At 47.6% G+C, this 15,272-nt stretch overlaps 1 protein-coding gene across 2 annotated transcripts in view; it reads right to left on the bottom strand.

Annotated features, from left to right (window-relative positions):
* The window catches only part of Pemt (phosphatidylethanolamine N-methyltransferase), a 77,772-nt gene extending 72,465 nt beyond the window's left edge, over positions 1–5,307 (bottom strand). Inside the window, exon 1 of one of the 2 annotated variants that reach the window (XM_087910573.1) lies at positions 5,125–5,307. In XM_087910573.1, coding sequence (XP_087766699.1) covers positions 5,125–5,187 — 63 coding nt within the window. In that variant the 5' untranslated portion in view covers positions 5,188–5,307. The remainder of the gene's footprint in view (positions 1–5,124) is intronic. The other variant, XM_087910572.1, reaches the window with a different exon arrangement.
* Between the last annotated feature and the right edge of the window lie 9,965 nt (positions 5,308–15,272).

Here is a 15,272-nt window from a genome sequence, read left to right as displayed (position 1 = left end):
AATATCTTAATAAAAAACCCTAGGTAAAGATACTACAAGGAAAATAAAAGCTACATTTCTCATCAGCACAGCTGTGCAATCTTACAAAAAATAGTACCAAATCAACCCAGCAATTTACTCAAAGGATAACAAGAGGCAGCCACCCCTGGAGCTCAAAGGTCTTCAGCCCACAACATCAATATTATTTGCCAAGCTAGAAGTCACACATGGCTCAACAGAAGCAGACGTAGCACCTGAGATTCACCCAAGGTTATAAAGAACACCAAAGAAAGCTCTCATCCTAGTCTACTTTAAATAGAAAAAAAAATCCTAAAGACAAAATGTATGTCCTTAAAAAGTTAGCAAATAAGCCATCTAATATTATGGCCTCAGTCTTTTAGAAGAAATTAAACTGAAAGGTGTCTTGGTTTGCCTTAGTTTGGTTCCGTTTTTGGAAAGGGGCTCACCATGTAGCCTAGGCAGTCCTAAAACTCAAAATTCTCCTCCCTCATCTTCCAAAGTATTTGAATTAGAGGTGTGCACCACAATATTCTGTTTAAAGGGCTAATTTAACCCTGGTATGGTGGTGCACTCCTTTAATCCCAGTTGCCAGGGGACAGGAGGACCTTTGTGAGTTCGAGGTCAGCCTGATCTATATAGATAACAAGTTTCAGTCCTGCCAGAGCTGTGCAGTAAGGCTCTGTCTTAAAAAAGAAGAAAGAGGAGGAGGAGGAGGAGAAAGAGGAAGAGGAAGAGGAAGAGGAAGAAGAAGAAGAAGAAGAAGAAGAAGAAGAAGAAGAAGAAGAAGAAGAAGAAGAAGAAGAAGAAGAAAAGAAAGGAGGAAAGGGGGCTGGAGAAATGGCTCAGCAGTTAAGAGCACTGACTGCTCTTCCAGAGGACTCTGGGGTTCAATTCCCAGCACCCACATGGCAGCTCACAACTGTTTATAACTCCAGTTCCAAGGGATCTGAATTTCTCACACAGATATACATGCAGGCAAAACACCAATACACAGAAATAAAAATTACTAAATTACTTTTTTAAAAAAAGAAAAAGACAATTAGAAACAATTTTGGCAGCAAGCAACCATCTTTCCCTGATGGGGTTGCTCTAATTTGGATCTGAGGGGACCCCCTGAGGCCCATGTGTTGATGGGACTTCTGAGAGAACAGAAGCTTCAGGAGATAGGGCTTATGGGAGGAAGGTAGGTCACCGGTGGGATGATCTCAAAGGAGATGTGGAGACCACGAACGCTTCCTCTCCTTTTGCTTTGGTCACCATGAAGAGAGCATGCTGTCACATGCCCTCACGATGATGTACCATGCCACCACCAGCCCAGAGGCAACAGAGAAAGTGACCATGGGCTGAAGCATCTGAGACTGTGACCCAAACTAAACCTTTTATCTTTTCCACTGATTCCCTAGGGTATTTGGTCACAGCGTTAGAAAAGCTGAGTAGCGTGATCGTCAAGTCACACCACATCTGTCCCCAGGCTTGGTCTCCAGCGGTGCACTCGGGCACCGCTATCGCAAATGGGGCTGAGCAGTTGCCTCAGCTTCCTGCGTCCAGGGCCTTGACATCTGAAGAGCGTTGTCCATAGCTGTTTCTATACTCATCTGATAGATGAAAAGCCAAAACCTGAAGCGATGTAGGAGGTCCTCCTGTCTTTGTGTTGCTTTCATTGGTTAATAAAGAAACTGTTTTGGGCCCTTGGCAGGGCAGAACTTAGGTAGGAGGGGAAAATTAAAGGGAATGGTGGGAGGAAGAAAGCAGAGTCAGAGAGAGAGCCGCTGTGGAGCCGCCAGAGTCAGACATGCTGAATCTTTCCCAGTAAGCCACTACCATGTGGCGATACACAGATTAATAGAAATGGGTTAAAATCAAGATGTGAGAGTTAGTCAATAAGAGGCTAGAGCTAATGGGCCAAGCAGTAATTTAATTAATACAGTTTCTGTGTGGTTATTTCGGGGTTACATAAACCAGGCGACTGGGATGAACAAGTGGCCCTCTACAACACTGAAGCACATTTTGTGACACCTAGGCTGAGTTGGTGACATTATCACCCACCTTCTCCCTTGAGCAGAAAAGTTCTCATGAAAAGGGGGATGATGGTGGGCATGCAACAGTACCACCTGGACCCTTGTGTCTTGGCTCTGAGTATCTCAAGGTGATTTACAAACCTGGATGCCCTAAGCAGACAACACCTTGAGTCTCAGAAGTGCACACACATACATAGGCCCTTCTCAGCTTGCTCCATACAACTGCCACATCGGGGAACAGAAGGACCTTGGGTTGTGCCCTAACCAACACTTCTTAAACTAAACACAAAAACAAGACTACAGTAACAGCCAAGTGGGCTAACATGTACCTGGACTGTTCCCCAACAGCTGGACTGTCCAGTACTGCACAGCGGCCACCAGCAATAGAGAGCCATGAGTGCTCTATGCAGCACCACATGGTGAAACAGCTTTATATTCAGTTAATAATCAAATACAGACTTCTCTCAGTGCTCACAGAGGACGGGTTCCAGCATCCACTGCAACCCCAGCACCCTAGGAAGCTGAAGTCCTTCATGCTAAATGGCATGGTGTCTAATCATATGCTCTAAATCACATCTCAACACAACAGAAACGCTGTATAGATAGTTACTGCTGCATGTTTAGGGAACTGTATCAGGAAGAAATTCTGTACATGTGTGCACACAATTTTTTTTCAATCTAGATGAGCTAACACGCAGATAAGGAAACTGCAATATGAAGGGAAGTTGTAGTTTGGGAAAATTTTGTTTTGTTTTTTGTTTTGTGCATTTAGGGTGAAGAAGAACCTTGAAGTTTTCTTAGGCCAGGGACTATTTTATCCTGAGATTTTTAAAGAGGAAAATTTCCTGCATAAGAGCACATGATAATGTTGTATAATGTCATGGTTTGGATGAGAACAGCCCCCATAGGCTCATATGTTCGAATACTTGTTCCACAATCTGTGGAACTGTTTGTGAAGGGTATTTTTCCACACCTGGCCTTACTGGAGGAGGTGTGTCACTGGGGGTGAGTTTGAGGCTTCAAAAGTCCATGCCATCCCCAGTTAATTCCCTCTGCCTCCTACTTATGGATCAAGATGTGAGTTCTCAGCTACTGCTCCAGAGCTACTGCCACACTCCTCACCATGATGGCCATGAATTCCAACCCTTTGGAACTGCAGGTCTCCAAGAACCTGTCCTATAAATTACTTGGATCATGGTGTCTTATCACAGCAATAATAAAGTAACTAAGACAATGATATTATTACTTTTATTTTATTAAGAAATAGGAAGCTTAACCGTGCTGACCAGGCTGTAGTAGAAAAAAAAGAAAACCACAATGTTAGTCAACAAGGGTCATCCTGACCTATCTCGTGAAAGGCCCCTGGGTCTCCAGCTGTATGAGACTGGGAGCATGCAGGATAGGAAAACCCACTAGAACTGAGAGGGTTAGGGGGATGTCAGGAAAGCTTCATACCCAGGGCGCTATCCTAGGCAGGACAGATTCCTATCTCTGGCTCCAGGCCTACACAGGCCTTGTTTCTTTCATCCTGGGGTAAGTCAAGAACCCTTTGGCAGGGCTTGAGAGATGGCTCAGAGGTTAAGAGCACTGACTGCTCTTCCAGAGGTCCTGAGTTCAATTCCCAGCAACCACATGATGGCTCACAACCATCTTTAATGAGATCTGATGCCCTCTACTGGCCTATAGGATATATGTAGGCAGAATACTCTATATACAATAAATAAATAAATCTTTTTTTTAAAAAAAAAAAAAAAGAACCCTTTGGCAGTGCTAGAAATCTACAGTGTGGCACTACCCCCTGCATTCTAGCCTGTCCCCTCACATCTTCCCCACTCCCAAGTTCAAGGTTACCCACCACTCCAGCCAGTATTCTTGCTGTGGGTGACACACTGCGTTAGAAAGCATGACTCACTGGAGCCTTGGCTGGGGTGACACTTGTCTCACACGCCCAAGGAAAACAAAAGAAGGGGAGAAGGGATGAAGAGAGGATAGGGGAGAGGCAGGGGAGAGCAGGGAGGTCTGCCTTATGCAAAGGCTGGAGATGCACTTAGGACTTGCCACTCACCATAGCTGGATGGAGGATATTCTTCAGTAACAAATATTCTAAAGCAAACTCTTCTTCAACATCCAATGCCCACCCATACCCCTCAACTGTCCTTCATGCAAGAGCATGCTCCCTCCTGTGTGCCTGCTGTCTCTCCAAAAGGAACTCCTACCCCAATGGCTTATCACTCACTGCTTATATTTCTACCCTTCCCTGGCATACAAGCCAAACCTTCACCCACTCTTCTAAAATCAGGTCAGTTCCCTCTCCTTTCAAGAACTACTTCTATGCCTGTAGTCTCTTCACATGAATGAAAGCTTAGTGATGGCCAGCCTTTGCTTGCCCCAGAAACTGGACCTCAGCAGTTCCGTTCTGAATATTGACCATGCCTGCGAATAAATGAACACGTGCACATAGAGACATGTAAAAAGGGTAAAAATGAAATGGATCAGAGGCAGCAGGAGGAGGAGGCAACAAGCAGAAGGGGAGACTCGGATAGAATCAGAAGCCTGGTGAGATGCCCAGGAGTGTGTTGGATGTCGAACCAAGTCCCAAGTGGCCAGGGGCCCACCACTTCCATCCCTTCCCGACTAGGCACTGCGTTCTCCACTCCTCTGACCAGGAGGCCAAAGAGGGGCCAGAAGTGTGAAGCCAGGGACAATGACGTCTGCCACACTACCACACAGCATGCACCCAAATGCAGTTAGCCGCCTTCTCCCTGAACACACACACGCTGGACGTGCAACTCCGACTACATAACTCCAGGAACTCACACGCAAAACCCCAGGCTCACACCTTCCCAGAGTCTTCCATGCACAATCTCCCAGGGCTATATAATCAGAAACAGAGGCTCCCCTATGCTACAACAGAGGTGACACGACTCCTGCACGTTCCCGCAATCCCCACTACCACCACCAAACGCGCACGCCCCTCTCCTCCCGGTCCTGCCCATCGTTGCTTGGGAACAGGGTAGCCCCGCCCACCAAGCGTTGTAGGCGTCGCCTACCGGCTACGGCCTCTACCATCCCTCTCGTTTGAGCGGAACTGTTGTGCGAGTTTTACCTGCTTGAAGTCGATATTGCCGAAGCCTCCACAGCAATCGTGTCCCGCCTCCGAGCTGCTCATAAGTGCAGCTTCGGGCTCGTATTTCTTTCCACCCCGTGAACCTCCTCAGGAGGTGACACGTGGGGACCTCGCCCCGCCACTTGGCTGGGGAGTCGGCCCCTTAGCATTTAAGGAAGCGCGGCCGGCCGGGTGTCTTTAATGGTGTCTCCAACGTATCCTGGCCTTCTGGGAAATGTAGTTTCCCAACACTGCCTCGTGGGGGCGCACTTCCAAGTGGCAAGAAGCGGAGGACTACAAGTCCCAGGGCACTATTGGAGAGAGACTGATGGTTACAGAGGGACTCCGGGCGATGTCCTTTAGATTGAGGTTCTTACTCTGCCACTTTGAACCCATTGAGATAGGCTAAAAAGACACGGACATTTACGGAAAGAAGGACTCTCATTCCAGAGTATGTTTGTAACACTTTTGCCAGCTGAGGATCAAAAACTCCAGCACAATTAACTCTTGCTGTGAATGTTGCCTGCCTAGAGACAGTGTTCCTCTTACACAGATATTTTCAAGGAGGAGTGTTAAAAAAGCAATTCACCAAGCTTTAAGGCCTTAGAGTATATGACCTTTCTCCTTTTCTAGTTACAAACCTAAAATTCTCGCTGGGCGGTGGTGGCGCATGCCTTTAATCCTAGCACTCGGGAGGCAGAGGCAGAGGTGGATCTCTGTGAGTTCGAGGCCAGCCTGGTCTGCAGAGTGAGTTCTAGGACTAGCTTCATAGCTACTGAGGAACCCTGTCTCGAAAAAACAAACAAAAAAACAAAACAACACTACAATTCTCTAGGAGCCTTACAAACCCCCTTTACGATAAAAGATATTTCTTGACCCCCCGCCTTGTGCAACCCATGGGTTTGTTTTTCCAGATTACAATAACATCTGGAACCATTTTATCATCTCGCTTTTCAAAGGGGTGCAGTTATCAACCCTCTAAGATGTAGCTTGAGAGTCACCCAAGTGACTTATATGGGTTACCGACATTTATGTGTGGCTCTCCTTGAGAAGCCCACCCCCACACTCTCTGTGTCTTTCTTCTGAGCACCTCTTTTTATTAACCCCCATGCTTATGTATCTATTCAAAACATTCTTCCTAGTAAACTCTGCTTTAAACCGGCTTCTGAAACTCCTTTCCGTCATAAAGTGAAGGATAAAACTTCACCTGAGAGGTGGACCCTAAGGAATAGAAAGTTAGGAGTTAGGTCCTTCAGTAGACAGGACTGGACTGCAAATAGTGGACAGGAAATATAAGTAACTTGTTTGTTTGTTTGTTGTTTTGAGACAGGTTACTGCTATCCTGGCCTGGAACTTGCTTTGTAGACCAGGCTGACCTCGAGATCTACCTGCCTTTGCCTCCCAAGTATTGGGATTAAAGGCATGCACCACCATCACCCGGCATAAGGAACTTTATGTACACCCTCTACCATCTTGCTTTTAGCCCGGGTCAGTGTCCCTCACCACAACCTAGAGGTAGTGCCAGGCCAACCACAGCTTCTCTACACCAATGCCACGCCAGCACGGCAACTGTCGTTCTTCTGAACAAGGGATGTCGGGATTAACACACAACACAACTTCAGGTTCTGCAGACAAGCCTTTATTCCACGTTCTCACACAGTATATATAGCCCTCAGCAGGGGAGGCCAAGACAGCACAATCAGGAAGCTCATCACCGTAACTCAATGGCTTAGGGGTAAACATCCTTAGAAACATTGCTGAAAACAACAGATTGTTCCTGTTTTTGTTCCTGTTTTCAACCAACTGCAAGAGTGCAAAACAGATCAAGTGAAGGTGCAAAGGCCTGTCCTCTGGGGACTCAACACAACGACACTGCTCCTCTGGGTGCCCCAAAACCCCCAGAGCCTTTGATTCAACCATACATCCCTCCTCCACTCATTCCTTTATAGGTGAGTTCTACATGGTGATGGAATGTGGGGAGCAGGTGGCTGGGTGCAGGACAGTCCCTTTTGTGGCTAGCTAGATCTACGGAGAAATAGAATTCAAAACTCTAAGATTTGCTCAGGCACTCAACCAGTCCGAAGTCAGGCGGGACATCATCCACTTCAGCTGCTTCCTAATTCCTTGTGGACCACTTCTCTACATCTTGTCCCTGCCCCCTGCACCAGGAACCAAGTAAAGCCTGGTTTAGTTCTGTGGGACCACCTCACAGATGGTCCCAGTCCTCACAAAATGGATAGGATGGGACAAGCAGACCGAGGAGACAGGAGGGACACTGACTTTGAAGGACACACACTAGCTCTAGGGTCAAGCCCTGCTTTCCCTTGCTTAGTAGGAAAAAGCAGTACATACTGTTAAGACATCCCAAAGGAAGGAACTGACCAATGGGAACCAGCATGGCCACTGTGGTGTACTCACGATGATCAGAAGTCTGGCCCTGCTCAGTGCCTCAAGCCCTGATAGTCAGCAGAGATTCTCTATCTAGTGGTCTACTGACTGGTGTCCCCCACATCTCCCAGACATACTCTCCACTGAAGGTCCAGTCTTCTCAACGACTGGATACCTCTGGCTGTTTTATTGAACTGTAGTGGTGAATGTCTGTGTGTTTGCTTTTTTTTAGGAGACAGAGAAAGGTAAAGGTTAAAGGTCACATCAGAACTGATGCAATGTATCCCCACCCCCTACTCAAATCATTCCACCGGAGTAGCTCTCCTGGTGTCACAGACTCCAAACTTGCCACTTGACATGTAACTGGAGTTCAAACCACAAGCCAAAGGATGATATTTTGAGGCAGAAGTTTTTCCCCAGGGTCTTTGGAAGCCTCTACTTTTGAGCTTGAAAAGAAGTCCTCCAGCCGGTCTCTAACCCTGGGCATTTTCGTCCCTGGCTTCCTTGAGGAGTGGAAGGGCACCCTGTTTACGTGTCCCAAGAAATGGGAAGTTCGCCACCTCAAAGCAGCCTGCTCCTCTGTTGCGGTGTTCCTTCTTAACACCTGCTTACTCCACTCTCAATTCCTCAAGTTTTAATAAATGGACCTCTTTCTTATTCTTAGAGTTCTCTCTGCTTTTCACGCCTGAGAAGTCATTCAAGACAGAGCATCTTCTCGTCAGCTCCAGACGGCCCTTTGGGCCAGAGGATTAACTCCATACTGCCTTCTCTCTGTGTTGGATCTGGTTGTAGCAGCTCCAGGGGCAGGAGAGAGAGGGGTCATCAAAATAGGCTTGAACACCATTGGTACAGCCTAATCCTTTCCTGGCTCACAATCTATTTTCTATCCATAAAATGAGTTTCCTGTCTTGAGCACACTTGTTCTCTGGTGAGCAGGCTCTGCAGGGGTCAGGTTTAGGTGTGGTGGGAGATCTTTCCAGAGCAGAGGTCATCTGGATGTGTAGGCCCTGCAGAGTTCCCACGTGTTCCCTTCCACATTAGGCTTGGGCAGTAGCCCTGTAAGTGACCTACATGCTGGCAAAAGGGCACATGAGTAAATTCATCGGAACCCAGTTCTCCACAGTATCAGCCAGCTGTTTCTCTGCACCTCAGCCTCCAAAGCTCACCAACCCTTGCTTCCTATTGCCTCTTCGTTCCTCCTACACATAGTGTGGTGGTTTGAATAAGAATGCCATCCCCCTGGCTCACATTAGTCATCAGGGAGTGGCACTATTGAAAAGGCTTAGAGGTCAGACCTTGTTGGAGAAAGTGTGTCACTGGGATTGGCTTTGAGGTTTCAAAAGTCCAGACCAGACCCAGTTTCTCTCTTTCTCAGCCTGCAGATCACGATGTAGCTCTCAACTATTTCTCCAGCGCCATGCAAGCCATGCCTATTGTCAAGCTTCCCGCCACAATGATAACCTCTGACGCTGTAAGCAAGCCCCCAATTAAATGCTTTCTTTTATTAAGAGTTGTCTTGGTTGTGGTGTGCTTTCACAGCAATAGAACACTGACTATATCGTGTTTCTTAGCCATGTGTCCCCGTGAGGGTCTTTGTATGCATTGTTGCCTCAGCGTGGATGCTCTTCCCCAGATTTCTCCTAGATCCTTCCTTACCCACTCCAGACTCCACTCGAGTGTCCCCTTCCACCCTACTGTGGCAGGCTAACCCGTCCATGTGCTCCTTCCCCTTTGCTCACTAGATTTCCTCACGGTTCTGTCACTCTCTAGCAGATCTACTTCACGTGCCCCTTTATTCTAGGTAGCCCCACTGGGATGTGCACCATACCAGGGCAGTGGCTTTCTATCTTCCCTGGGTACCTCAGCCGATGCTTGATAGAAAGCAGGCACTCAATAAGCAATACTGAATGAACAGTTCTGCCGCCGCTATAAGCTGTAGCCCTTGGGCCAGGCAGCTTTCTGGGTCACACTGACCCTGTCTGTGGAATGGGAAAGAAATAAGACCAGGTCTGTCATCCAGGCTGAAAACTGAAGTTTCCTCTTGCCATCGGACTTCCTGACCCCCCACTCTCTGGCTGTGAAGCCTCGGGAAAGTGACCTGCTCTCTCTGACTCTAATTCCTGGCCATGTCTAATCTGAGCTCTTGCAGACTGCGAGCCCTGGGCTCAGCACTTCAAGAGCCTCTTGCTTCTTGGAACTTCCCAGCAGTCCTGTGGGGGCAGAGGCTGTTTTCTGTCCCGAGGAAACTGACGCCACAGTCTCTGAGTAAGGGACAGGCTTTAAAGCTACCATTCAAAGCCAAGGCCAAGACTGCCCTTCACCTACCTCTGAAACCCACCTCCCCAGGACAAGATCTGATTCCCTAGAAATCTAGCACAGGCTCCTGCACTCACTTGGTGTTTAAAAGCCTTCTTGGTTCTGCCGCTTTCTCTGCTGCGGTTCATCTCTCCCACCACCTCGGGGTCTCATCCCAGCTCAATCTGAGAAGTTCGTTTGCTCTGTAAGCTGGACTCACTCTGACCTCACTGGCCTCTTCTCACATTCCTGCCAGTCACCGGGCCTTAGCATCTCTGATTTCTTCTGCCAGCCACACTCTTCCCTTCTCAGAGAACAAGGACTCTGCTTCAGCTACCCTTGACGCTAATGCCTGCACACACCTGGTGCCTACTCAGAACTCAACGCCTATTTGCTGAATGAATGGGGTCAAGGCTCTGCTTTGCTTGAGTGAAATTAGTCTTCAAAAATGAAGGCCCAAAACAGGCTTGGTGACATACTACTTACTACCTACTCTAATCTACTAAGAAAGCTGAGGCAACAGGAAGACCCCTTGAGCCCATGAGTTCAATGCTAGCCCAGGCAACAGAGCAAGAATATATATATACACACACACATAAATATGGTTTTCCAAGACAGGGTTTCTCTGTAGCTTTGGAACCTGTCCTGGAACTCTCTTTGTAGACCAGGCTGGCCTCGAACTCACAGAGACCCGCCTGTCTCTGCTTCCCAAGTGCTGGTATTAAAGGTATGTGCCACTACCACCTGGCTAATCTTTAGTACTTTAACATGTTTTCTTTTTTTATTGTATGTCTATAAGTATTTTACCTGTACATAAGCATATATACCACTTGGGTGCCTGGTGCCCATAGAGGTCAGAAGAGGATATCAGATTCCCTGCAACCGGAGTTATAATGGAGTTCTGAGCCATCATGTAGCTGCTGGGATCCAAACCTGGGTCCTCTGCAAGAGCAGCAAGGGCTCTTAACCCCTGGGTCATCTCTCCAGGCCTGTGATGGTCTGAAAGAAAATGGCCCCCAAAGGAGGTGGCACTTTTGGAGTGGCTTTGTTGGAGCAGGTGTAGCCTTGCTGGAGGAAATGTGTCACTGTGGAGGTGGGCTTTGAGGTCTTTTTGTTTAAGTTTTGCTCAGTGTCATAGTTCCTTCCCTGTTGCCCGAAAGACTCTCAGCTACTACTCCAGCATCGCACCTGCCTGCACGCCGTCATGCTCCCGTCATGATGATAAAGGACTGAATCTCTGAAACTTTAAGGAAGCCACCCCAATGGAAGGTTTTCTTGCCTGGCGGTGGTGGCACACGCCTTTAACTCCAGTACTCGAGAGGCAGAGGCAGAGGCAGGCGGATCTCTGTGAGTTCAAGGCCAACCTGGTCTACAAAGCGAGTGTCAGAGTTGCATAGTGAAACCCTGTCTCAAAAAAACCTTAAAAGGGGAGGGGGTTCCTCTATGAGTTTAAGAGTTGCCGTGGCCATGATTGTCTCTTCAAAGCACTAAAAAAACCCTAACCAAAAAAATGAAAATGAAATGAAGCAAAGTGAATGTGTTCAGAGAGACAAAAGCAGGGAGCAGATCCAGCCAGAAGAGCCACCCCAGGAGGCTTCTTGCAGCAATTGAAGACTGCCCCACACAGAAGCCAGCATATAAGGCACAGAGCAAGAGACAAAAGGTCTGTGTCAGCAAATGGGAATGAGCGGTGGATGCTGGCAACCATGAATCTATTTTGTAGACTTGAAAATGTTTGTCATGGAAACTGAGAGCAAATGCAGGAAAAATCAGCCAGGCTGCAGATTCAAGCCTCATGCTGCACGTCCAGAGTCCCACCCCCACCAGGACTGCTTTCCCGGTTCCCAGGGAAGCATCAGCCAAAACGGGCCATGTGCTAAGCAGGAGGTTGACTTCCCACACTGCACAGGCCTTTGGTCTCATGACATGACTCACTGTCACGCACAGTGGATCTACAATGCTTTCCTAGGTGTTTTTGCTCTGTACCGTTTCATACACGTGTGGCCGGTTCTGTGTGCTTGGGGATGTTGTTTGGTATGCAGTGCTAGGGATCAAACCCAGGGCCCCTGTTAGCCACGTGCTCTATCATAGAACTACATCCCAGACTTAGGCAACTTTTTTTTTCATTTTTTTCTTTTTCAGAAAACTCATACCTTAAGGATTTTCTATCTCAAAATTTTTTCAAGCCACAATAAACACTCAAGAGTTTTCCGTGGGCTCCCAGCACCTCTCCTGCGGATTTGAGTTTTCCGTGGGCTCCTGGCACCTCTCCTGTGGATTTGTGTCTGCATTTCTTGGCCTGTGTTTCATCTGCTTCTGATTTTATGTTCTGTTTTCTTGCGAACTGTTTGAGGAGTAAGGGTGGGTTTCACTGGGACCCCATGAACAGACACTCTGTCAATGCAGAGAACAATGCCCAGGATGAGAATTTAAAGACACAACACTGTCGGCTGGCAAACAGCCCCACCCACATCCACACTGAGACAGTCCTGATAATGCGCAGTTCTAAGGTTCTCAGTACAGACCACACAGAGCTGGCTTTGTTCTGACTTTGTCCATTAGAAATATACTGAGGACGCGGCATCGTGGTAAACATCTTTAAACCCAGCACCCAGAAAGCAGAGGCAGAGGCAGGCAGATCTCTGTTAGGGGCCAGCCTGGTCTACATAGTGAGTTTCAGGACAGCAGGGCTACATGGTGAGAACTTGTCTCGAGTTGGGGCAGGAGAGAAAGAGAAAAAGAAGAAAAGAAATATACTGAGGGAGGAGAGGAAATGAGAAGGTGAGAAGGTTCACAGGGTAAAAACTCTTGCCATAAAGTCTGAGGACCTGAGTGGAATCCCTGGGGTTAAAGTGGAAAGATAGAACCAGATCCCAAAAGATGTTCCCTAACACCATGTGTGCAGCACACACACACACACACACACACACACACACACACACACACACACCACATAATTAATTAATTAAACATTATTTTTTAAAAGAAGACATCAAAAACAGGTGTGGTGGCACATGTCTATAATCCAGCACTTGGAAGACTTGAAGCAGGAAGGGGTCACACACTCTAAGCCAGCCTCCACTAAAGAATGAGATCCTGCCTCAAAAATGCTATTTCAGAAGTTGAAGAACAACATTGGCAACTTGGGAGAGCGCAAGCCAAGGGTTTCTGAGCTTTGTCACGACTCACTGAGTGCTCTGCTTCTTTAATCAGGAATGTCCCCACAGGTGCACTGTCACAGGTTAGGAATGCGCCATTTCTCCACCGTAGTTTTTATTTTTGCTTTTGTGTTGGGTTGGACTGGATTTTTTTGCTATGGTGTTTTGTTTTGTTTTGAGAAAGGGCCTCGCTCTCTAACCCTGGTTAGCATAGAATTCCTGACATGGCCTTGAATTCTTGGTAGTCCTCCTGCCTCAGCCACCTGAATGCCGGAATGACAGGCATGTATACCCACCTGTGCTGTTCCTCTTGATTATTAAACATGGTGAGTGGCGGCAGCCTTTACCAGCCTTCCCAGGCCCACACTTGGTGAGCACGTGTTAACACTGGCACAGGATACTAACAGGAGAAAGGGGGTGACATGTCCTGTGCCCTGGGGCTAAAGAGACATCTGTAACTTCCCACTAGCACCAGGCTGCTGGGTTCGTGGGTGACTACAGGTATTACCCAGAGGCAGCCTGAAAGCCTTCAGCCACTGCAGGGATGGGCCCAACCTGCCCTTAGCCAATCTGCCCTGGTCCCCGCCCCTGCTGGATTTCCCTAGGGCCTACCTCTTTGCCTGTAAGTTCAGTGCCCAGATAGAGTCTGTTTAAGGCTGAGTATGTAGTCCAGTAGCCCTGAGTTCAATCCCCAGCACAGAGGCAGAAAGAGTGTGGTCAGGTTTAGGGTACAGGGCATAAAGCAAGGCAACTTCCCTGTGGTTTGTGTAACCTTGGTAAAGGAGAGAATATTGAACACCCTGGCCCTCACCCATGAAAGAAATCTTTAGATGCACTTCTAGCTGCCGGCTCTGAGGACAGTAGAACCCCTGGTTGAAGGCAGCTGATGTGAGCAGAAGCTCCTAGAAAAACAGCCACCAACTATGTTAAAGGTTCTCTGAGGCTGACTGACTGATTACAAGTTCATGGTTGTGAAGAGTTGGAATGTTGTAAATCCAAACTATCTGGAACTATCTTTAGCCTCCTTAACTTGCCATTTGTCACCTGCTCTTGTCTAGCCTAACATCCTTGTGCCTTCAGGGACGTCTTTTGGGGTGTATTATTAACAGACCCCCGCTTCCACCAGCCTGAGCTAAGAATGTATCCGATAGCGTCTGAGGTCCACAGCAGTGTGGACAAGCATTCCTAGGGAAACACTGTGTCTACAAAGGCCCGTAGACCAATCAGACCTTCGGTGATATAGAAGAGTTGGAACGTTGCAGGTCCAGAGCCTAATTACAATTTTTCTGGGGCCATCTTTAGCCCCGTTGCCTATCTTTGTGTCAGACCTAACATCCTGTTACTAGCAAGTAAGAACCTCTTGGGAATTTGTTCACAAAATCCTAGTTTTCCACCAGTCAGTAGACTGAGAACCCTCTCAAAGAGCAACCAAAGCCAATAGCGGAGTTCTCCCTGTGCGGTCATAAGCCCCTACCTGGCGTGTCCACCGACGTGTCTGAAAAGTGTCCTGATTTGTGGATGTCTTGTTCTGTTACCATAAAAAGTTCTGAGGCTGCCTCCTCTTTGAGCATGGCATCTGGGGAGAGATGAAGCTGTGTTCCAGGCCATGGTCACTCATATTTGGTTCTTACCCCCTTGTGGTGAGGACTGTATTTTTGTGCCATCAGCAGAGACCTCCCTACATCTCTGAGACTGGCCTACCTGAGTTTCCCACCAATATATTTGAAAAGCATCCTGATTTTTTTTAACTTTCTTTTGTTCTACAACTATAAAGACTCCACAAAACCGTTTCCAGACTGGAACATTTTATTTGGGGTAAACCAAATCCATGTTCCTCAGCCGTAGCCACAGATATTTGGCTCCAGAATAAACAGTCTCTTGTTCTCTTTGAGGCAGGAGCCAGGTTTACATGAACACCAGATAGTCACTAGTAACCACCGCACCCTGTGTGCTCCATGCACTGGCCTCCCACCACGCTGTTGATAAACATTCCCTGGACCTTCCAGAAATTCAGCTTACCAATCAGAAAATGAGGCTCAGAGGTCTAAGTGACATCCCCCAAACCAGAAAGGATTGGAAGGAGAACTCAAGTCCTGGCTCCTGAGCACTCTCTCCCTATGTAGCTATATGCACTTACGGACACATAACCTCGCCTTCTAAGTGAAGGCTGAATGAGAGATGGGATTCTTGTCCAGCAAACATTCTTGTCCAACCATTGCCCTTTCTAAGTTGGGTATACCGACTTTCACTGCAGGCTGTGGGCCTGTGTTGCTTGCCTCTTCGACTGTATATAAAAACTGTGTGCAG

The sequence above is a fragment of the Myodes glareolus genome, chromosome 9 (assembly GCF_982192425.1).
Source record: "Myodes glareolus chromosome 9, mMyoGla1.1, whole genome shotgun sequence".
NCBI lineage: Eukaryota > Metazoa > Chordata > Mammalia > Rodentia > Cricetidae > Myodes > Myodes glareolus.
The sequence above is the reverse complement of the archived record's forward strand: the minus strand, read 5'-3'. Positions and strand labels throughout refer to the sequence as shown.